We start from the raw sequence: 22,329 nt of genomic DNA, 5'->3' as shown, positions 1-22,329 counted from the left end.
TTGCAGTTTTAAATGATTCACAAGCACACAAAGTGACGCGCTTTTCGCGCCATTCCCACGGCGGTAAAGAGCCGTTGCTTTGTCGGGATGGAGTAGAAAACCCGAAGATCACGTCATTGGCAGATTGATTTATCGGATAATGTACAGAACGAACCACCGAATGTACAGAACGAACCACCAACTACTCGTCTTTCTTTCGTATCCGTGTGTGTGCGTCGCGTCGCACAACTTACCAGCTCGAAACCATGACCGATTCAGTTTCCTTCGATGGGAAGGGAACTGTATAGACTCGTCTTTCACTCCTTCCTTCCCTTTCTTCGCCTCCTTCACTCCCTTTTCCTTCCTTCACCCCCTTTCCTCACTTCCTTCACCCCCTTTTCCTTCCTTCACCCCTTTCCTCGCTTCCTTCACCGCTTTCACTCCCTTTCTCCTTCCTTCACTCCCTTTCCTCGCTTCCTTCACCCTCGTTCAGGCCCCTTTCTCGCTTCCTTCCTTCACTCCTTTCTTCGCTTCTCTCCTTCCTTCACCACCTTTCTTCGCTTCCCTCCTTCCTTCACTTTCTTTCTTCGCTTCTGTCCTTCCTTCACTTCTCTCCTCCTTCACTTCTCTCCTTCCTTCACTACCTTTCTTCGCTTCTCTCCTTCCTTCACTCCCTTTCTTCGCTTCTCTCCTTCCTTCACCACCTTTCTTCGCTTCTCTCCTTCCTTCACTTTCTTTCTTCGCTTCTGTCCTTCCTTCACTCCTTTCTTCGCTTCTCTCCTTCCTTCACCACCTTTCTTCGCTTCCTTCACCACCTTTCTTCGCTTCCCTCCTTCCTTCACTTTCTTTCTTCGCTTCTCTCTTTCCTTCACTACCTTTCTTCGCTTCTCTCCTCCTTCACTTCTCTCCTTCCTTCACTACCTTTCTTCGCTTCTCTCCTTCCTTCACTACCTTTCTTCGCTTCTCTCCTCCTTCACTTCTATCCTTCCTTCACTCCCTTTCTTCGCTTCTCTCCTTCCTTCACTCCCTTTCTTCGCTTCTCTCCTTCCTTCACTTCCTTTCTTCGCTTCTCGTTCTCTCCTTCATTCACTCCCTTTCTTCGCTTCTCTCCTTCCTTCACTCCCTTTCTTCGCTTCTCGTTCTCTCCTTCCTTCGCTTCTCGCCTTCCTTCACCACCTTGTTTCGCTTCCCTCCTTCCTTTACTCCCTTTCTTCGCTTCTCGCCTTCCTTCACCACCTTTTTTCGCTTCCCTCCTTCCTTCACCACTTTCTTCGCCTACCTCCTTCCTTCACTCCCTTTCTTCGCTTCTCTCCTTCCTTCACTCCCTTTCTTCGCTTCTTGCCATCCTTCACTCCCTTTCTTCAATTCCCTTCTCTCCCTTTCTTCGATTCCCTTCTCTCCATCCTTCACTTTTTCGCTTCCTTCTTTCACTCCCTCTCGCGCTTCGTTCACCCCTTCGCTTTCCTTTACTCCTTCCTCCTCCACCCTCAATCAGATTTACTTTTAACCCTGCACTCTTTCCAATGACACACCATTTCCATCAATCTGTAGTTGAGTGTTTTTATGTTTATTAATGCGTTTCCCTTTCCTTCTTGGTCCTTCGTTCTCTTCCCTAAAATGACGATTAAAACGAAACCGCCCCTCCCCTCATCACTCGCAAGGAGACGAAGCGATCACATCACATACCGTGGATCCAGCATTCCAGCTCCAGCTTGTGAAACCACGTGCTCGTTCAACCCACGTGATCCATTAATCGCGTGAAGGCGGTTTTCTCTCAAACTACAATAAACCACTTTCATCTATCCGACTGCAAACAAATGTAATATCCTTTTGATGTAATAAAATACTTTATAAAATACTTTATTCTCAAAAATACACAGTGCATGCAAATGTAGCCTCCATTTACAGTAGGAGATTGTACAGTGGATTCCCTTATTCCGAAAATCGAGAAAAAACGTTTCCTCGGTTTATCACTTGGGTTTTGTCGTTAAAATTAAGTGAAACAAAATTATATATCGTGAAAATCAGAAAATGCTTCCAGAAAAAGAAAATTTGACGGTATAGTGCACCAGCCGAGCTAAAGCAACTCCCTATATACACCGCGACTCAAAGCTCCATCATACAGTTATAATATTAAAAGTAACGAAACCAAAAAGCTTAATAAAAATTAAACAAACGAGAGAAGTTTATTTAAAGTATAAAACGATCAAAATAAAAGTGCCAACAGTGATTAAAAAAAAAAAACTGGGCTAGGGATTGCATGAATGAACCACCCTGCCTGTGAGGAAACAGGGGGAGTTTATAACAGCTGGATCGGGATTCGAACCCCGCTAATAAATACCTCCCAACAATAATTATCATACCCTTAGTGCTGCGGTCGAATTGCGAAATATACAGAGTGCGGTGACGCGATAGTTGTGCTTTGTCCGTGCCATGACGTCCATGGTGTTGTCGTTAGCTGCTGTTGCTTATTTTGCTCTCATGTTATCGCTCCGCAAAATGTATGATCTGTTCCGTGCTACTTTGGCGGCTTTCACGATCTCTGTAGATATGAATTGTTCCATCTTGAGTGAAAATTTGGTCTTCGTTCACACGTGGACGATGTAAATGATAATGATTTGTCAGCGTCAGCGTGGGGGTCACGGCGGTGTTTACGCTTTGAGTGGTCGGTGTTTGAGTCATGGACTTGAGGGTATCAGCCAATAATTTGCGTCATGGTCTTAATCGGATGGGTCGTTTCTTGCAGTGATCAGTCGTCGTCTCATTTAAGGTTCTCATGGTAACCATGGCGTTCCCATGGACGAGACTGGGCCTCCGCGGCGCTCGTTGCTTCCTTGGTTCGAGCAGAGCGACGGGTGGTGTCTCCCCTTTGGGGGATCGTCTGCTCGGTTTTGGTGTGGGTCACCCGGCCAAGGGACGTCGGGGGCGCTTTGTCACGACCATCCCTCCGGATGTGGGTGGGTCCGAGGTTGATGTAGCATCTGCTGGAAACCTGTCAAGTAAGTGATGTTGACGATCTATATTTCTACCTCTTCTTCATCATTATTCTTTATCTGCTTCATCATCATCCTTTATCTTCTTCATCATCATCACCAGCCCTCTTCATCTTCACCATCCTTCTTCTTCTTCTTCATCATCCGTCATCTTCAGCATACTTCATCATCCTCCATCATCCAACATCAACATCATCATCCTTCTTCTTCTTCATCATCATACATCATCATCAGCATCATCATCATCATCATCGTCGTCCTTCTTTCCTTTTTCTTCATCATCATCATCGTCCTTCTTCCCTTTATAAGGCTGCAGTCCAATGTAAAATCTCCCTCCACACAATGTCAAAGGTATCGTAGAAGATTAAACCCTTCTCTTTTGGCATGATCAGTGTTGCAGGGTAATGAGGTGGACAACGTGCACAAGAATGAGGTGGAGGAAGAAGACTACGAGGCAGAGGAGGAATTGGGGTTGGTAAAGACCCAGCTCTTACCCAGTTCAGCCTCCAGCTTCCGAAGCTACGTGGGTCATTCGGAGACTTTGCAGAAGCTCATTCAGCTTGGTGAGAAATTAGCACCCTGTCCACATCCATCTCGCACCTCGTTATACTCCGCATGTGTGACGCAACTCGATGTCTCTCTCTTGCTGTCATGCCAGGTGTGGACCTTTGGCGGGTTGAGCGCAAAATCCCAGCAGCCAACATATTGCTGCGGTTGTCTCTAGAAAAGGATGTGCAACCGCGGCTTGTGCTCCTCCAGAGCTTTGGGGTCCCAGAGGATCGGCTCGGCCGCGTCCTCACTCGGAACCCGTACTTGCTGAACCCCAACTTGCTCGAAGAAAAACTGCAAGCTCGGTAACGGAGTGCTCACATTCCAGCATCGGCACAGGTTGCGTTGGACGTTTCTCTTGGTGTTTGTCCTTTTATTTACTTTGACAGGATCGAAGGTTTGTAGTGGAGCTGGCACGCACACATTTCACACGCATGGACACACCGACGGATATGACGCAACACAGCCGCTGAGCTTGGGGGGAGTCTTTGTTATGACTCGGTCGGGGTTCAAACTACCGACCTCCCAGACTCAGAGCGGGCACTCTATAGACTAGTTCCTACTCTGGCATCATATAGTCATCTAAAAATTCAAGCAGCAGGAATTCTTTGCCAAAATCTGGCAACCACCACTTTTTTTTTAGAAAGGATTTTGGCCTGCTGAATCCAATGAGCCTGGTTGCCAAACTCTCCGACCTCGTTTTTATATCCAAAATGGCCGTTTTGAGATTGTTCTCAGGATACTGACGTGTTCTTGCTCCTACTGGCTCGTTACGGGAACCTGCACTGTGATGGACTATGGCTCAAATGTGTGACCCAGAGTAAACCTATTCCTGAAATATGGACTGAGTTCACACGATCTTACCCTCAAATCACACCTAGCAGAATTTCAGACTTTCATGCCTTAACGGGCTGCGGCACGGTGTTTTATATATATGGGCAAGGAAAGAAGACTGCGTGGAGCACATTTCTCGAGAGCCAGGACCTACTCGCTAACCTCGGAGAAGGTGATCTTGACCAGGGCAAAATCGAAGCGGGTGAGCAGTTCCTCTGCAAGTGTACAGTAGTGGTGCTGCAGGGACCTGTGATGGCCCCCGTGTAGTGCTTTTTGAAAAGTGTAGGGCAACTGACCTTTTGCCCGCTACAAGCGATGCCGCAAAACTGCACATACAGCGGGCTCATATACCAGAAAACGGAACATGGAGACAAGCCATTGGGGTCACTCCAGATTTCCCATCCCCTCTTGACTATGGATGGATTGAAGTTGAGGGCAAGTTGCAGCCCAACTTCATGACACTGAAGCCTCGTGAAAGGCCACACAACCCAAATCACATGTTGTTGTAAAGTTGCTTGCACGAACAAATTTGGTTGTACGAAATATGGTCAGAAATCTATGGCACGTATAGGGAAGGGGGATGTATAGGGAAAAATCTATGGCACGTATAGGGAAGGGGGACATATAAGGAAGAATCTGTGGCACGCATAGCGAAGAGGGACGTATAGGGAAAAATCTATGGCACGTATAGGGAAGGGGGGCGTATAGGGAAAAATCTATGGCACGTATAGGGAAAGGGCACATATGGGGAAGGGGGACGTAAAGGGAAAATCTATGGCATGTATAGGAGAAGTAATGGTCTCTTGAGATATGTTCTCCATGTATGATAATTTAAACCAAGCTATTGAATACACACTGTCACACATAGTGATTCTTCACCATTGAGAGATCAGGCTAAAACGATATATAGCAGGATATCTCAAAAAGCTGTGGACAAATTTGGACAAAACGTGGTGGACAGATTGGGTGTTTGACAAGACCTGAATCGATTCGATTTCGGTGAAGATCTCAATATGGATTCGGATACGAGAATTATTTCATTTTAAAGTGATTCTTCACTATTGAGAGATAGGGCTAAAAACGATACATAGTAGGATATCTCAAAGTTATGCACGGATTTGGACGAAACTTGGTGAATAAGTTGGTTTGGTGACGAGAACAAGCCGATTCAATTTTGTTAAAGGTCCCTATCCAGATCCTGCCTATCAGTGGGATACAAAACGTAACATGTTCAGCCTGGCGCGGGTATGCGCTCTACCGAGTGCCGTTCTAGTTTAGTGTTTAATTATAAAACTACAAACTAGTTCCCAACTATTCGGACTGAAAGATTTTAAATGTGTACGAATAGCTACCAAGATCCTCTTTCCATCCTAGCCCTTTCAAAACGATGAGGGTTTCATTAAATTTGCTTGCGGCAATGGCTGCCATTTTGATTCTCAGGATGATCTTGATGTCGAATCGTCCAAACCCGTATTGTAAACGATTCAGAATAACAAAATCAGTACAAATAGCCCCCAAGTTTGTCTTTCTAGCCGTACCGATTCAAAAAGCTATGTGATGTTTCAAAATGTTATTTTTAGTAAGTATGGCGACCCTAAAAATTGGCCATTTTGGAGATAAAAATGAGGTCGGAGAGTTTGTCAACCGGGCTCAATGGACTCAACAGGTCAACATCCTTTAGAAAAAAAGTGGTTGCCAGATTTTGTCAAATAATTCCTACAACAATGCTAAATGCCAGAGTAGGAGCTAGTCTACGAGCCCGGTTTGTGAACTCTTGGAGCTCTTGTGTCACAGTGAATGTTGACGAGGTTATTGTTGTCATTGTGAATACCGGGACAAGGAATAGCAGACTTTGTCGATCTAGAATCGTTCTACTTCGGTGGACAATTCCTCTACTAGATTTTTTATCATCTGGAAGTTGACAAAAGTATGCTAACCACCGTGGAAAACAAAGCCGAGCTGCCGTTTTGGGTGTGGGCCCATCATCGGAGCAAGAGAAGATTGTCCGATGAAGGACAAGCACCCGAAACGTCATCTCTGCTTTGATTTCCTGTAACTGTGTTGATGACAATTGTGTTTTGGTGGACAGGGTTGACTTTCTGCTCTCTCGTCACTTTACCCGTGAAACGGTTGGTCGTATGATCGGAGCCGCACCGTTTTTGCTGAGTTTGAGCGTGCAGCGACTGGACAACCGCCTGGCCTTTTACCAGAACGAGCTTGGCCTCACTCCTCGACAGGTTGGCTTTATTACTGGAAAGGGAATTTACATACAAGTAAATTTACATTACCCCCCCCCCGCCACCCCAAGTCTTATGTTTCTCCTTCTTGGTAGTTTGTGGCTATACTTCCTGGTGTTCTCCCATAACCCCCAAATAAAACATGACCTCCATCCACTCTAAGCAACTTACAAATCCGCCGCTCCCCAACCAAGTTTCTGGAGTGTGCACACGGTCCACCCTCTTCTCGTTAAACTCCCAAAATCCAGGATGACTGCCAATCTTCACTCATTTGTTACCTACGCCACCGAGGGTGGACGGAGGTCATGTTTTAACCCCTGTATGTATGCTTGTCTGTCCGTCTGCCGTTGAACAAGATATCTCAAAAATTTGCGGAAGGATTTGGGCGAAATTTGGTGAACATATTTGGTGTATGACCTGCTGAGAATCCCGAGGTGCCAACTGGTTATGGAGAGAAGCTGCAAGCTGCAAGATGCGATTTGCCAAGAAAACTTGCAGCAAATAGTGAGGGACAGGAGCTCCAAAGTAATCCTCTCCCAAAAAACAAGTTGTGGGATTTCCCAGCCTGTCCTCATGAAAGGTTAAAGTGAGAATGTCAGACATGTTTCCAGAAGATGAGTAGTTTCTCATTTTCTCAACTTCAAAGTTGGCAGAGATTGATGTAATGTTGCTGCAGTCTGGCCTGGTGGAGTCGAGAGGTATTCTGCTGCCTAGAAGGGAATTGTCCACAAAATGATTAAACATGTTCTAGCAAAGGAGAGCTCACAACCAGGAACACGATTCATCCCACAGAGTCACCTCGAGCGATGCTAGTCTCTGGAGCTCGAGTACGTCATCCAAAACCATATGGTACTTCTAACCCCACGGGAAACCTGATAGGCCAGAAAGGGACCCTGGATACCATGAGCTGACACCTGTTTATTTTCTAAAATAATATTTTTAAATCTGCATTCTCTTGTCCGGTGCTTTTATGTTTTATTAATAAATGTGGAAGAAATTCTCGGATTTATCGAGGAGTTTGAGCAACTTGTTGCAATCAAAAATGTACCTCTTTTTTGATTCGGTACTTGGTTTTCCAGACTCGAGAACTCACAAGCCGACTGCCGTCTCTGATCACTGCGAGCCTCGCAGAGGTGGAGGAGATTATGAAGGTGGGTAAGTTCTTGGTGACATGAGGGTTGTTTTTGTTTTTAAATTCATTTATTTACAGAATTATGTTTTTATTACCCACACAACCAAAGGTAGACCGAGGTTATATTTTCATCCATATCTCAATCGGATATCAGGATATCTCAAAGTTATGAACTTATTCAGACAACTTGGTGGACAGGTTGGGTGTGTGTCGAGCACTAACTGATTAGATTTTGGTTCAGGTCCGGACCCACATCCAGTCGATCGGTGGGATGCAAAACGTAAACTGTTCAGCTTGGTGGAGGTATGCGCTCTACAGATTGCCGTTCTTAGTTTTTAGCTCACCTGCAACTAAGTTGAGGGGAGCTTATGCGATGGCACGTCGTCAGTCCATCAGTCCGTAAACACTTGCAACTTCTTCTCCGAAACCGCTGATGGGATTGTGACCAAACTTGGCACAAATTATATTTGTTGTGGTGTGACTAAAGTTTGTTCACGGCATTAAAAAAAATCGGGGTCTAAGGGGGTTTACCGGGGGTCCAAATTCCAAATTTGGTACAAATTTGGTACATCACAGGGGATGAAGGTTGTGGTGAAGTTTCATCGAAATTGTGTTTGTAGTTTCAGAGGGATAAGCAAATACCTATTTTGAGGGGTCAAACCTGGACCCACTTTGACCCCCCTCAAAATAGGTATTTGCTTATCCCTCTGAAACTACAAACACAATTTCGATGAAACTTCACCACAACCTTCATCCCCTGTGATGTACCAAATTTGTTCACGGCACTAAGAAAATCGAAGTCTAAGGGAGTTACGGGTGAGGGGGGAGGGGGGGGGGTCAAAGTGGGTCCAGGTTTCACCCCCCAAAATAGGTATTTGCTTTCTTCTCCAAAACTACACACATAATTTCAATGAAACTTCATCACCCTTGATGTACCAAAGTTTGCTCAAGGCATTAGAAAAATTGTGGTCTGACGAGGTATAACGGGTTGGGGGAGGAGGGGGTTGCCCCCCAAAGTAGGTATTTTATTGCTTGTTTGTTTAAAGTCTTATGATTATGTTAATATGATTCTGCATGGTGCCCTGTCTTCTAGAACCCATTGAAATTGGTTTTAAAATACCTTTAGTCAGTGCAGTATACTGTTTATTCTATCAGGTGAGCGCCAGGGGTATTGCCCCGATGTTTCTTTTTAAAATGCAGTTTCCTGCTAGTCTGTTGTACAACACCAACGTACAATTTCACAACAGATGGAATCAACAGAAAAAAATTATATATATATTTATCTATCTATAATTCCAGTAGTGTGTGTGTGTGTGTGTGTGTGTGTGTGTGTGTGTGTGTGTGTGTGTGTGTGTGTGTGTGTGTGTGTGTGTGTGTGTGTGTGTGTGTGTGTGTGTGTGTGTGTGTGTGTGTGTGTGTGTGTGTGTGTGTGTGTGTGTGTGTGTTTGTCTGTGACCGCTGTTTCTCGACAACTACTGGTCCGATATACTTGAAACTTGCCAGGTATATTGCTGGGGACCTGAGGATGTGCCTTTTCAAGGTTTCATATTAATCGGAGAAGTAGTTACCGAGCTATGGCGATTTAGCCGTTCGCCGTTCGCTGTGCGAATGGACCAAACCATTTCATGTAAATAGAGGGGGGGGTTCTACCGTACTCGCAAGCCGTTCGCTTTGGCTTTGCGAATGGACCAAACCATTTCATGTAAATAGAGGGGGGGGGGGTTCTGTGGTCGTTACTGCCACGTGGTTTCAAAGTTTTTTTTTGTTGTTGTTTGCACGCATGTTTTTTTGCACCCACGTACGGGCACGCCCTAGTATATATAATCAAAGGATGGTAAACATTGTGGAGCGTAAACCCTTTGTCGGAGTGAAAGCGAGAGGCTCTTTTGCTTTGATGAAGGCTTTATGCCTGAAAAGTGCACTTCTCGCTTCCCACAGCGGTTAACAAACTTCGATCAATTTCATCAATTTCATCATTAATTTCGTGTCTCTGTCCACCGATTCCGAATGACTCTCGCCTTCATGATTAAGACTATTTTTTCATTATATTATGAATTGACAAAGATGTTTTGAAAGAAAAGTTTAGGATTTGGTTTCGTCTGTTTTACGGGGCTGGCAGGATAACTTTGAGGTGTGCACCTGTCTACCTGGGTTGTAATCTCGATCCAGCTATAAACTGCCACCGTGGTGTTTCTCAGGCAAGCAAGGTGCATCAATGTGTGTGCCTTCCCTCGGATAGACATTAAACTGTAGGACCCGTCTGCTAGCCGTTGTCATTGGTGAATGTTGAAGATCCGTGGTGTCTTTCGCCAAGAGCAGGCAAGTTATCGCCAGCACGGTGAGCAAATTACAAATTCCTGTCCCGACTAACTGTTTGATGGATATCGCCACAATCCAAAACCGCCCGGCGCGAGTGCAATCCCAACCGCCCGGCGCAAGCGCAATCCCAACCGCCCGGCGCGAGCGCAATCCCAACCGCCCGGCGCGAGCGCAATCCCAACCGCCCGGCACGAGCGCAATGAAAACCACCCGGCACGAGCGCAATCCAAGCCACCCGGCACGAGCACAATCCAAGCCACCTGGCACGAGCGCAACCACCCGGCGCGAGTGCAATCCCAACCACCCGGCGCGAGCGCAATCCCAACCGCCCGGCGCGAGCGCAATCCCAACCGCCCGGCGCGAGCGCAATCCCAACCGCCCGGCGCGAGCGCAATCCCAACCGCCCGGCACGAGCGCAATGAAAACCACCCGGCACGAGCGCAATCCAAGCCACCCGGCACGAGCGCAATCCAAGCCACCCGGCACGAGCACAATCCAAGCCACCCGGCACGAGCGCAATCCCAACCGCCCGGCACGAGCGCAATGAAAACCACCCGGCACGAGCGCAATCCAAGCCACCCGGCACGAGCACAATCCAAGCCACCCGGCACGAGCGCAATCCAAACCGCCCGGCACGAGAGCAATCCAAACCACCCGGCACGAGCGCAATCCAAACCGCCCGGCACGAGAGCAATCCAAACCGCCCGGGACGAGCGCAATGAAAATCACCCGGCACGAGCGCAATCCAAACCACCCGGCACGAGCGTAATCCAAGCCACCCGGCACGAGCACAATCCAAGCCACCCGGCACGAGCGCAATCCCAACCGCCCGGCACGAGCGCAATGAAAACCACCCGGCACGAGCGCAATCCAAGCCACCCGGCACGAGCGCAATCCAAGCCACCCGGCACGAGCACAATCCAAGCCACCCGGCACGAGCGCAATCCAAACCGCCCGGCACGAGAGCAATCCAAACCACCCGGCACGAGCGCAATCCAAACCGCCCGGCACGAGAGCAATCCAAACCGCCCGGGACGAGCGCAATGAAAATCACCCGGCACGAGCGCAATCCAAACCACCCGGCACGAGCGTAATCCAAGCCACCCGGCACGAGCACAATCCAAGCCACCTGGCACGAGCGCAACCACCCGGCACGAGCGCAATCCAAACCGCCCGGCACGAGAGCAATCCAAACCACCTGGTGTAACCCTTGCCAAGAAACTGCCTTAGTAGCGCTCACATTACCACATGGCACAAAGGTGCAGTATCAGCAGTATCATTATCGAAACGGGAAACGATCAAATTTACTGTTTTTCAGAACTTCATAAAAGACACAAACAGCAAACACGTACAACTAATGTCACGTGTTAGATAGGGTGATGTAATAGACTGTGGAAAATGGCGGTAAAACACTGAATTAATTTATTGATACACCTTTAAACCTCTTTGAATAACAATCTTGAACACTGGAGAACAAAAATCGCCTTCATAATACTTCCAAGAACCACGCAATATGTCGATATTATAACATGAGAGGACGTGCCACGTGAGAGGTTGCATATTGGGGTGAAGAAGAGGTCGTCGATTATGGTTATGTACGATGCCGAATGACGCTGCGTTCTATGGTGATCAATAAAGCCTCCATCTCCTAAACTGCGACTGTCTTCTTAGTGTGGTGTATAAGGTGGTGTATAAGTGCTTCAGTAGCGCTAAACTTCCGCATTTTAAAAAATGATCTTTAAATGCATTGTTTTTAACTCAACTGGACTATGTCCAGCTGAGTTTTTGTCGACACCCAGTGTCTGTCGTCTGTCTGTCTGTCTGTCGTCTGTAAACAATTCGACGTCTGCGCTCTAAAAGTCACAAATATTGATTAAATTTGATGAAACTTGTTATGCAGCATCTTTAAGACAAACAAGTTTGGGATTGCATTTGGGCGTTGCACGCCCAAAAATGGGCGCGGCAGGGCGGCCATATTGAAAAATCAATTTTTCTGATTTTTCGTGTATGATTTTATTTTTCTGATAACGGCCATATTGATATAGACCAGTTGAGTTCAGATTCCCTGGAACCTCCAGTATTAAAATTGAGGTATATACAGTACTTGCATTTAAACACTGCATGGGGTGTCGTGCTTTATGCTTGTACAAGGTTTGTGCTTGATGCCGGTGTATATGGTAATTGTTAGCTAGCAATCATGTACTTGTTAAATCCAAATATGGCAGAATTCTTGATTGTCACCCTTCCAATGATACAATGAAAAGTTGTAAAATTTCTCCCAAAATGTTGCTCTGAAAATGACTGAGAACGGATCGCATTGCGGCTGTGCAGACGATGATGGCGAATCTTGGGTTCCGAAGGGCTGAGCTCAGGGCCTTGGTAATGAAGGTTCCTCGTATCCTATTGGCCAATCGTGGGCGGCTCATCAGGACGTTTGACCTTTTGCACAACATCATCGGAATTCCTCACCACTTGTTGGCCGAGCACCCGCAGGTACGAAGAACTGTCGAAGGCATTGTGGGTACGTGCTCAAATTGAGTAGTTATGGTAGAAACAGCCATTCGGGTCCGAGCAACCAACAACACCTATGTCCTAAAACATTGTGTCAGATATGGTACTCTTCCAGGAATATAACATGCAGTTAAATTAATTTAGGGATGCAAAAAAGGTAATTTCCTGAGTTTAAAAATCTCTCCTGGCCCCTGGCTTTTAGTCACAAGTACAAGACTCAAATTATTAAATGAAATGTACATGGCCTTCAGAAAGTATTCACACCCCATGACTTTTTTCACATTCTGTTGTTGCAGCCTGAATTTAAAATGGATTAAATTGGATTCTTTCTTTGTCACTGATCAGTGGAAATTTTTTTTATTTTTTTTCAAATCACTAAAATGAAAAACAGAAATATATAATTTCGATAAGTATTCGACCCCCTGAGTCAATACTTCGTAGAAGCACCTTTGGCAGTGATTGCAGCTTCGAGTCTTTTTGACTATGTCTGTATCAGCTTTAAAAATCTGGATTTGGGGAGTTACTCCCATTCTTCCTTGCATATTTGCTCAAGCTCTGTTAAGTTGGATGTGCAGCGTCGGTGAACAGCAATCTTCAAGTCTTTCCACAGATTCTCAATGGGATTCAAGTCTGGGCTTTGGCTGGGCCACCCAAGGACTTTCATGCTCTTGTTCTGAAGCCATTCCAGTGTTGCTTTGGCTGTATGCTTGGGGTCATTGTCCTGTTGGAGCGTAAACCTTCGCCGCAGTCCAAGGTCTTTTGCACTCTGAAGGATTTGTCTATTTGGCTCCATTCATTGTTCCTTCGATCCTTACAAGTCTTCCAGTCCATGCCGCTGAAAAGCATACCCATAGCATGATGCTGCAAACACCATGCTTCCCTGTAGGGATGGTTTGAGATGGGTGATGAGCTGTGCTCGGTTTCCACCAGCTTTGCATTCAGGTCAAGGAGTTCAATTTCCGTCTCATCAGACCACATAATATTTTGCCTTCATGCTCTCAGAGTCTTTGACGTGCCTTTTTGCAAACTCCAGGCATGATGTCATGTGCCTTTTTCTTCGGAGTGGCTTCCATCTGTGGCTTAGATTTTTGAAGTGCTGCGCAGACTGTTTTTCCTCTGGTAGGTTCTCCCATCTCAACCAATGAACTGTTGTTCTGTAGAGTGGTCACTGGGTTCTTGGTCACTTTCCTGACCGGGGTCCTTCTTGCCCGGTTGCTCAGTTTGGAGCGTCATAGCAAAGGGGTTGAACACTCCATTGACTCTAGACATTTCAGCATTTCATTTTTAATTATTTTGTAAACAAGAATTCAAAAAAACAAATTCCACTTTGACATTATGAGGTATTATGTGTGGATCAGTGACAAAAAAAATAATGTCTTTAATCCATTTTAAATTCAGGCTGTAACAACAAAATGTGAAAAAGTCAAGGGGTGTGAATACTTTCTGAAGGCACTTAGGCTATGAGCCGAGGGGTCGACCATGCTCAATCAGAGGGAGGATGGCTAACAGTTATTTTTGGCAAGGCCAAGGTCCCTAGTGCTGAAAAAAATGTGATAGCAGTGTGAAACTCTTAGCCGTATCTGTGTTATCATCACATTTGTCAGATCACCCATTTATCGCTTTTCGGGTCATTTTTCCCGCTTAAGATTTAGGGGGTGGGGTTAGTTTTTTGGCTCTCAAATAATATCACGTGTATATATCAGCTAGTGTGGTATATCAGGTAAAAGGTTATTGAATTACCTTTCAAATGATGTATAGAAAGTGCCTGTGTGATCTATAGTAACCTCTTTATAATGATTATTAAAACATAATTATTTCCACCAACTCTCAAAACTTCATCACAAAATCCCCAATTTTAGGAACAAAAATAGGCAAAAATCAAAAGGTATGTAAAAGGTATGTTTCGATTTGAGACACACATACAGTATAATTAGAGTCAATATCCTCACACATATGATCATGATGTGCTATGAAATTCAATGCAATATGTGTAGACATGCTAATACGAATGTTGTCATCAATGTCAATATTTTCATTATATTTTAGGTGATTTGCAACCATGACAGCGGTGCACGACATCTAATGTATTTCTCTTTGTAGATTTGTTGGTGCAGAATACATTTTTAAGCAACTATAGCAACTGATGCTAATTTGTAGTAGTGGTGGTGGTGGTGGTGGTGGTCTCATTCGATATTATGTGTCTTTCCAGGTGAGACGGTGGTGGTGATATTGGTGGTGGTGAAACAGAGTGTACCGCAGATAGACAATTGAACAAATACTTGCAATGGAGATTGCGATCACTCAGAAAGTTCCCAAGGACGTTTGTATCATTCATAAGCTATCGTTAGATGTCAAACCATAAGATCCGCTCATAAGCCCTCAAACATTCGATTCGTGGACTACATTGCTGGATGCGGCCAAAATACGGAACCATGCACCCATTCTCGACCTTGCTCAGTCGCTGCCAGAGAAGGAGATTCCCCGAGTATTCTACCACAGGCAGTGCAGGAGCGTGTTCACCATGAAGCGAGATTTGGAAGCACTGAAACGAAAAGCTGAATCCAATTTAACCGACGATGCTGCTGCAACATGTTCAGCGAGCAAGAGACAAGCCAGAAGGGCATCTTCGGAATCACGCATCTATGAACCGGATTGTATATTCTGTGGAAAGACCAAGTGGTGCAAGGGAACGTCATCCCGTGAAAAGTTGAGCAAGGCTGTTGATCTGAGAGCAGATGAAACACTGCGAAACAGCGCCGTGCGTAAATGTGACACGAAAATCATGGCTGCCACAAGTAGAGACATTGTGGCAGCTGAAGCACGATACCATTTCTCTTGCTACAGAAGTTACACGAGACCAAGCACTAAAGATGCACATGACAGAAACACGGCCGCCACAAACGAATATGACTACACTGAAGAAGAAGCATACAATGAGTTGCTAGTATACATCCGGAACCATATAATCCCGAATAAGGAAATTGTTAGGATGACAACGCTGGTAGAGCACCTACAATCGATAATGACATCAAGAGGGTTGCATGGGATAAGAACTGCTACAAGAAAAAACCTCGCACGGAAACTGGAAACTGATCTTGGAAATAGCGTTCACATCTTTCAAGACAACAGTGGAAAACTGATTGTCGTACCTGATAATGTAACACTACAAGATGCTGTCAAAGAAATACAAACACTTAAACAACAACTGAGCATTTGGAAAGGGAAATCATCAAACATGTCCAAAGTCATTGATCAGACATCGACACACATCAGATCGATGATAAGGAAGGATAACAAACCAACTCCATGGCCCTATCATCCAGCCGACGTCGACAATGACTCTTTCGTCGTTCCCGTCTATCTCCAGCGCTTTATGCTTGGCCTCTTGACTGGAGATCCGGAAAACGAGCTTCCATCAAACAGGGTCATCATGCTGATGCAATCTTTCAGCCAGGACATTATCTATGCAGTGAGCTGTGGACAACAAAAGCCTCCGAAACACATGTTGCTCCCATATGCAGTTAAGACTCTCACAGGGAACGTAGAACTAATTCGCACATTGAACCATCTTGGACATGCAATATCCTACACTCAACTGGAGGAAAATGACACTGCACTATGTCTTCAAAAACTTGCAGCAAACTTAAATGAGCAAACAGTCCTACCAAGCAGCATCCAGCCGTATGTATTCACAAACTTGGCATGGGATAACATTGATAGACTGGAAGAGATGCTGACCGGGAAAGGAACAACACATCGAGTCAATGGCATTGCAGTGCAGGCCAAAATGTATGGACCACACCTTCCAAAGGAGCCACTTCCGAAGATCGAGAAGCTCAAGCAAAGAACAGTCTGCATAACAGAAGAAACACTGCCTGTCTACATTGCAGGTGAACGTGTTGGGCCTCATCCACTACAAACATTATCAACAGCTGCAGCGGAAAACAAGATGGCTATGGAAGTTGCTCAAATCAAGAATCTTCTTTGGGTCATTGCCCGTCAGGTGGACCCAGTAACACAAAAAACACCAAGTTGGACAGGATTCAACATCACCGTCAGGGCATCTATCAGCGTCTCTCAGGATATTGTTAGATATATGCCTACAATAAATGCACCAGCTACAGAGATGTCCACAGTCGCAGAAATCTTGAAGCAGTCTGAAAGCGTCCGACAGATCCTACACTTGCAGGACATCGTCGTCGTCATGGATCAGGCCCTGTATGCTAAGGCTGCCGAGATCGTCTGGAAACACACAGACACATATGCTAACATCGTACTTCGCCTCGGCACGTTCCACACAATCTGCAATGTGATGTCGATTCTTGGTGCTCGTTTCCAAGATGCTGGTCTTAGAGACTTTTGCATCGAAACAGGAATCGTCGCAGAAGGCTCACTCAATCGGGTTATGGAGGGGAAGATGTACAACCGAGCAGTCCGTGTACATAAGAGCATCTACGAAGCATTCATGAGGCTTGCGTGGATTGAATTTCTCCCTTGGTTGGAAAAGATGCGACCAGAGGCAACACAGACGGTCACTACGTTGTTAGCAGAAGTTGCTGAATTGGGACAAGATGAGAGCCAGTGGAACAACCTGTTGGAAGATCAATCGTGTGAAGAAGTTCAGGCTGTTTGGAAGCAATTCCTGCATCACCTTCGTCATGATAATGGTGAATTGTCGTCATTCTGGATGTCGTACGTGGATATCGTTGAAACGGTCTTGCTTGCTCTACTGCGCGCTTCCCGAGAAGGTAATTGGCCATTACATCTATCTGCTATCCAAGCCATGATTCCTTGGTGCTTCGCATACGACAAAATCAACTATGCACGGTATTTATCAGCATACTACGCACAAATGACAAACCTTCCAACGCAGCACCCTGGCATCTTCCAAGCGTTCTCGGATGGGTACTTCTCAGTTCAAATGTCAAAAAGCAATCCGTTTGGACGCATTCCAGTTGACCAAACTACTGAGGTCACTGTCAACAAAGACACACAGACACCAGGTGGCACTACCAGGTTCAACTTGAAATCTGGAGCAGTGAAGCGCTACTATGTCACATCCGAACACAGGAGTGCGTTTCTCCGCCAGATGAGGGAAATGGTGAATGTGAGCAACACACACGTACAACACGCGGATCTGCAGCAAACACGGATCAAGAAAGATGAGGACGCTGTATCATCACTGATAACTCTGATCCAGAGTTGTGCACAGACATGTGCAAACTCACCACATGTGACAACCAGAGAGTGTATGGTGAGAGTGATCACAGTTCGGCAGAAGACGATGAAGAAGACGACGACGATGACGAGGATAACTTCTGAATTGTAGAACTGTATGGAGAAAGATCATGTACATATGTGTAACAAATATGGTGTACGCTGAATTGATAACTCGTGTACTTTATGGTATGATGTCTATAAATATATGTTGCTTAAATAGAAAGTACATTGTTTTCCTTTGGTTTACTTTATGTATAGCTGGTAATATAAGAGAACCATACAACACTACAAGACTAAAAACGTTTGCATGAATATGATGTAAATTATCTCGCCAAGTTAGGGTACATCAGGATACATACATATACATGGAGTAGGTTAATCATCACATGCATCATACGTCTGTGGTATATTCAAGAACACCACATACAGTTTGGTCATAATGCCTTCATATTTTTAGAATTAGACATTTCTGACACCAATTTCAGTACTTTTTGGCCTATATATGGCTGACATCCCAATATTATACATACTATTTTTAGACCAATAATGGTATACAAACTATATACATGCTGTCGGTCAAAAATCGTAAAATGTAAATCAATATATCATAAGAGCGGAAAGATATACATTTATGGATTTTAGGTCATGGTTACAGCAACTACTGTATATTGGATTTTCTCATCTTTATCAAGGTGTATGAGATTTAAGGCCCAAATTTGACTTTAATCATACTGTGTGTTTCTCAAATTCAAAAATTCATTTAATATCCGCCAAACTGAATTTTTGCCTAATTTTGTTTTCATTGGGGATTTTGTGATAAATTTTTGAGGGTTGGCGGAAATAATTATGTTTTAATGATCATAAAGAGGTTACTATATATCACACAGGCACTTTCTATACATCATGTGAAAGATAATTCAATTACCTTTCACCTGGTATACAACACTAACTGATACATATAGGAGATATTATTTGAAAGCCCCAAAACGAACCCTACCCCCTAAATCTTAGGCGGAAAAATTACCGAAAGCGTTATTGGGGTGGTTTGACAAATGTGATGATAACACAGATACGGCTAAGAGTTTCACACTGCTATCACATTTTTTTCAGCACTAGGGTCCCTGGCCTTGCCAAAAATAACTGTTAGCCATCCTCCCTCTGATTGAGCATAATGTTGAAAATTTGAGGGTCTGGCTCATAGCCTAACTGTATTTGGCAGGTGTGTAAAGATGTTAATTTTTAAGATGCAGTTGAATTTGTAATATACCAGGACTGCTAGTAAAGTTTAGAGGTATGTGCACTCACCTGTGAGCCGTCCAGCCTGGGTTTGAATCCCAACCGAGCTATAAACGGCCATCCCAGTGTTTCAATGTATGTGCCATCCTTCAGATGGCTGGTCTCCTTCGAGAAGAATAGGTGAGCTATCTTTGGCACCATGAACAAGTCACAAATTCTAACCAAAATCAACTCTTCAACATCAGGCCTGGCCAGCCAGTTGGTGAAAGACAGGTTAAAATTTTCCTGGGCCCAGTGACCCCACAAGAAGCTGGGAATAACTGGGCGGCAGTGCTCTCTGGATCTCGGGGAAGGAATTTGTACTTAGTTCAGGGTGCCGGCGATAGCTCGCATACTCTTCTCGAAGAACACCTTGGGATCTTTAACGTGCCCTAACTAATGCCAGCATATGTGACGCCCACTTTAACGTCCATCACAGGGACAGCACGCACATTGATGAATGACCCTGCCTGTGAAACACCAGGGTGACAGTTTATATATGGGTCAGGATTCAAACCCAGGTGAGTGTGCGTACCTCCAGGCCCTCCAGCCAGTCGTATTACAAGTCGATTATTGTCCTCACGGGATGAAAAAAAATCCACCTTTAGAAACAGAGTCCAATTAGAAATTTGAGGTTCTCACAGCACCTCTTTTGGAATTAGTGGTGAATCAGAATTTACAGGAAATTACAAGGTTTAGAGAATTTTATGAAAAATGGGGGATTACTTGAGATGGTGGTGCACTACCTGTTTGAAGCGATGGAGGGAAGAGTGGGATAGCATGGCCTCTGGAATGCAGTTCCACATATGCGAGAAGTGAGGAACAGGAGTCGAGAGGTGTGCGGAAAGACTTTGTTAGTGCGGGATAAAGGGGGGGGGGGGAAGGGAGGGATAGGTGGGGGTCACTGGAGGAGCTGGGGAGGGTCAGAGGGATGAGATAGGAGAGGGAGAGTCTTGTACAGCAGACATTTTGTCCACGCACTGTTCTCTCATCAAGGCTTAGTGTATTTGCGAACACTGAAACACATCTCTTGTGTAAATTTCACTTTGGAAAAACGAGTGTAAATTGTACCTGGGACGTGATGTGAGCAGGTGTTTCGCACCAAGCTGCAGCGGATCCGAGTCCGGGATGCATTTCTGAAGAGCCGAGGCCTTGCCAACTACGACCCTGCACATCCACCCAGCGTCTCTCTGGAGCGTTTCGCTGCCCTACCTGACGAGGCCTTTTGCCAGGAAATCGTGGGGGCAACTGTGCAGGAGTTTTTGGCCTTTCAGAAGACTATATGATTTTATCGGACAGGTCTGTCAGGTGTATTTACTTTGAAGAGCGGTGGGACAGGAGTGCTTAACTATCTCTTGGAGATTAAACATTTTGCTCCATCTGAGGCATTCACACCAAAGTGTGACTGGCACAATGTTTCAGCAGGGATATTCAAGACTACCTTGCAGATGGGAAGTTTGGGATGTTGGAGCGGCCGTGCACGCTGGATACGTCTGAGGACGTCACTTCTCATTTAAATAATTTCTCCGTTGGGAGCCTGGGCTTCTCCAGACTCGGCCCCCTGGATAGGAGGCTTTGGAGTGTTTTCATAATCAATGGTGAATTTACAAACTCTTCATGACCAACCTCGTGGTGGAGATTGTACACCTCACCTGTTTGCACGACAAGGGCATCGGTATACCTTTTTGCATCACAACGGACTAGTCTTGCTGATGACAGGTATAACAATATTTGATCGAGGAATGCCAACCTCTGTGGGAAGATTGAAGCTCATGTTTCGGGCATCAACCCTTCAGCGCTCCATTTTGGTCCGATGAAGGATTAATGCCCGAAACGTCGGCTTTCTGCCTCCCACGGAGATTGGTACACCAATGTTCTGTTCATTTCATCCCTTACTTTTTTATACTAGTTGATGTGGAATGAAGGAATCTCTTCTTGTAAACGGTTTGTTAATCCAAGTCATGAACCATGTGCCTTGGGGTCATTAAAAACATTTAAGGCCTTATGGGATAAAAATGCACTGTAATGTAAAATTTCTACGAATAAATGCTGCTCGATGTGGTTTATTTGAAACTCGCGGACATGAATGTTAACGATAGACGATGCGACTTCTATATGATGGGAAGGCCATAGAACAATACAAATACCGTGAGGGAAGTGCCACCAACTGGAATGCCCTGACGTAATCAGGTTAACTCCATATGCATCACATAATTGCAGGGACCATCATTTGCTGGGGCCGCAGCTGTGCCACTGATGCAGTTGTTAGGAATTTGTAACTTGTTCATGATACACGAAGGAAACCGGGAACTTCACCGGCCAGCAAATGGGACGCCCAGTTTCACGTCCATCCGAGGGATGAATTTTGAATTATGAATCGTGCTGCCTGAGACCAGGATGGCAGTTTATAGCTTGGCCAAGACGAGTGCTTTTGAAAGTGCACTTTTGACTGGGCTCGATGGAGTTGAAGGAGTAAGTAAGTATTAAGGTTTTGAAAATGTACCCCACCCCGGGAGAGCGCATTCATGTATACTAGAATATAACATCCGTCTCTTCGCTGACGGAAATACCAATCTTTGCTGCGATGGCTAATCTATGGGGGAAGTAAAAAAAAAAAAGGATTCCTGGGAGATCCTGCTCTCCGTGCAGGGATAACCAACCGTTTTCACATGCGTACCCATTAAAAAAAAAAAATGGCTCACAAACATTCCTGGGAGTTACCCAAATCCACCGTAGTTGGATTTATTGAAATCCGTTAATCCATTCTCTAGTTATAACACGACAGGCAAACAAACAGACAGACATGGCTCCTTTTATAATATAGATGTAGCATTCTCCAGAAATAATTATTTCTTTAATTTATGTGTTGGGTGGACCTTTGCCCCTTGTCCTGAGGTTTGAAAGAGGAAAAGCGTCAAGAGGTTAGTCCGTGTGTGATGTCTCCCCATTTGCCACTTCCACTTTACCAAACCTCAATTCCACTTTACCATTCACCCCATCGGTCGGTATATTCTCATTATTCGGTCCATTTGAACAGTCATACTCCTCACTTGCTTATTCCCTCAACATTCCGACCATTCACCCTTTTATTCACTTATTTACCTGTCCGTCCATCCTTCCATTCCATGCTCACTTGAACTCCAAATCACCAGCAACCTCCGTCAGAACCTGTACGGGCGAGCGACTCCTTCACCATTAGACAATTGATCCTCCAGACAGGTCGAATTATCTTCTCACATTCTTCCTTCCCTGCACTCCATTCATCAAATGGCACAACGCT

At 45.2% G+C, this 22,329-nt stretch overlaps 2 protein-coding genes across 7 annotated transcripts in view; one reads left to right on the top strand and one right to left on the bottom strand.

Annotated features, from left to right (window-relative positions):
* PTDSS1 (phosphatidylserine synthase 1) overlaps nt 1-1,762 on the bottom strand; it is a 38,117-nt gene extending 36,355 nt beyond the window's left edge. Inside the window, exon 1 of one of the 4 annotated variants that reach the window (XR_013623502.1) lies at nt 1,666-1,738. The gene's annotated coding sequence lies outside the window, so the exon portion shown is untranslated. Of the gene's footprint in view, nt 1-233; nt 525-1,665 lie in introns of those variants that run through there. The other 3 variants (XR_010984494.2, XM_068116933.2, XM_078778197.1) reach the window with 3 other exon arrangements.
* A 622-nt stretch (nt 1,763-2,384) lies between these two features.
* On the top strand, nt 2,385-21,115 carry MTERF3 (mitochondrial transcription termination factor 3). Of its 3 annotated transcripts, none has more exons than XM_078778199.1 (8): nt 2,385-2,480; nt 2,726-2,978; nt 3,365-3,535; nt 3,631-3,826; nt 6,445-6,592; nt 7,672-7,743; nt 12,375-12,536; nt 20,141-21,115. In XM_078778199.1, the coding sequence occupies exons 2-8, from the start codon at nt 2,756-2,758 to the stop codon at nt 20,333-20,335; spliced, it is 1,167 nt and encodes a 388-aa protein (XP_078634325.1). In that variant the 5' UTR covers nt 2,385-2,480; nt 2,726-2,755; the 3' UTR covers nt 20,336-21,115. The 3 variants fall into 3 exon arrangements, with proteins under 3 accessions (XP_078634325.1, XP_078634324.1, XP_067973035.2); XM_078778198.1 differs by having other exon boundaries at nt 2,475-2,644; nt 2,750-2,978; XM_068116934.2 differs by having other exon boundaries at nt 2,476-2,978.
* The last annotated feature ends 1,214 nt before the right edge of the window (nt 21,116-22,329 follow it).

Source organism: Myxine glutinosa, chromosome 5 (genome assembly GCF_964187855.1).
Source record: "Myxine glutinosa chromosome 5, kmMyxGlut1.1, whole genome shotgun sequence".
Classification (NCBI taxonomy): Eukaryota; Metazoa; Chordata; class Myxini; order Myxiniformes; family Myxinidae; genus Myxine; species Myxine glutinosa.
This window is presented reverse-complemented; position numbering and strand designations above follow the sequence as displayed.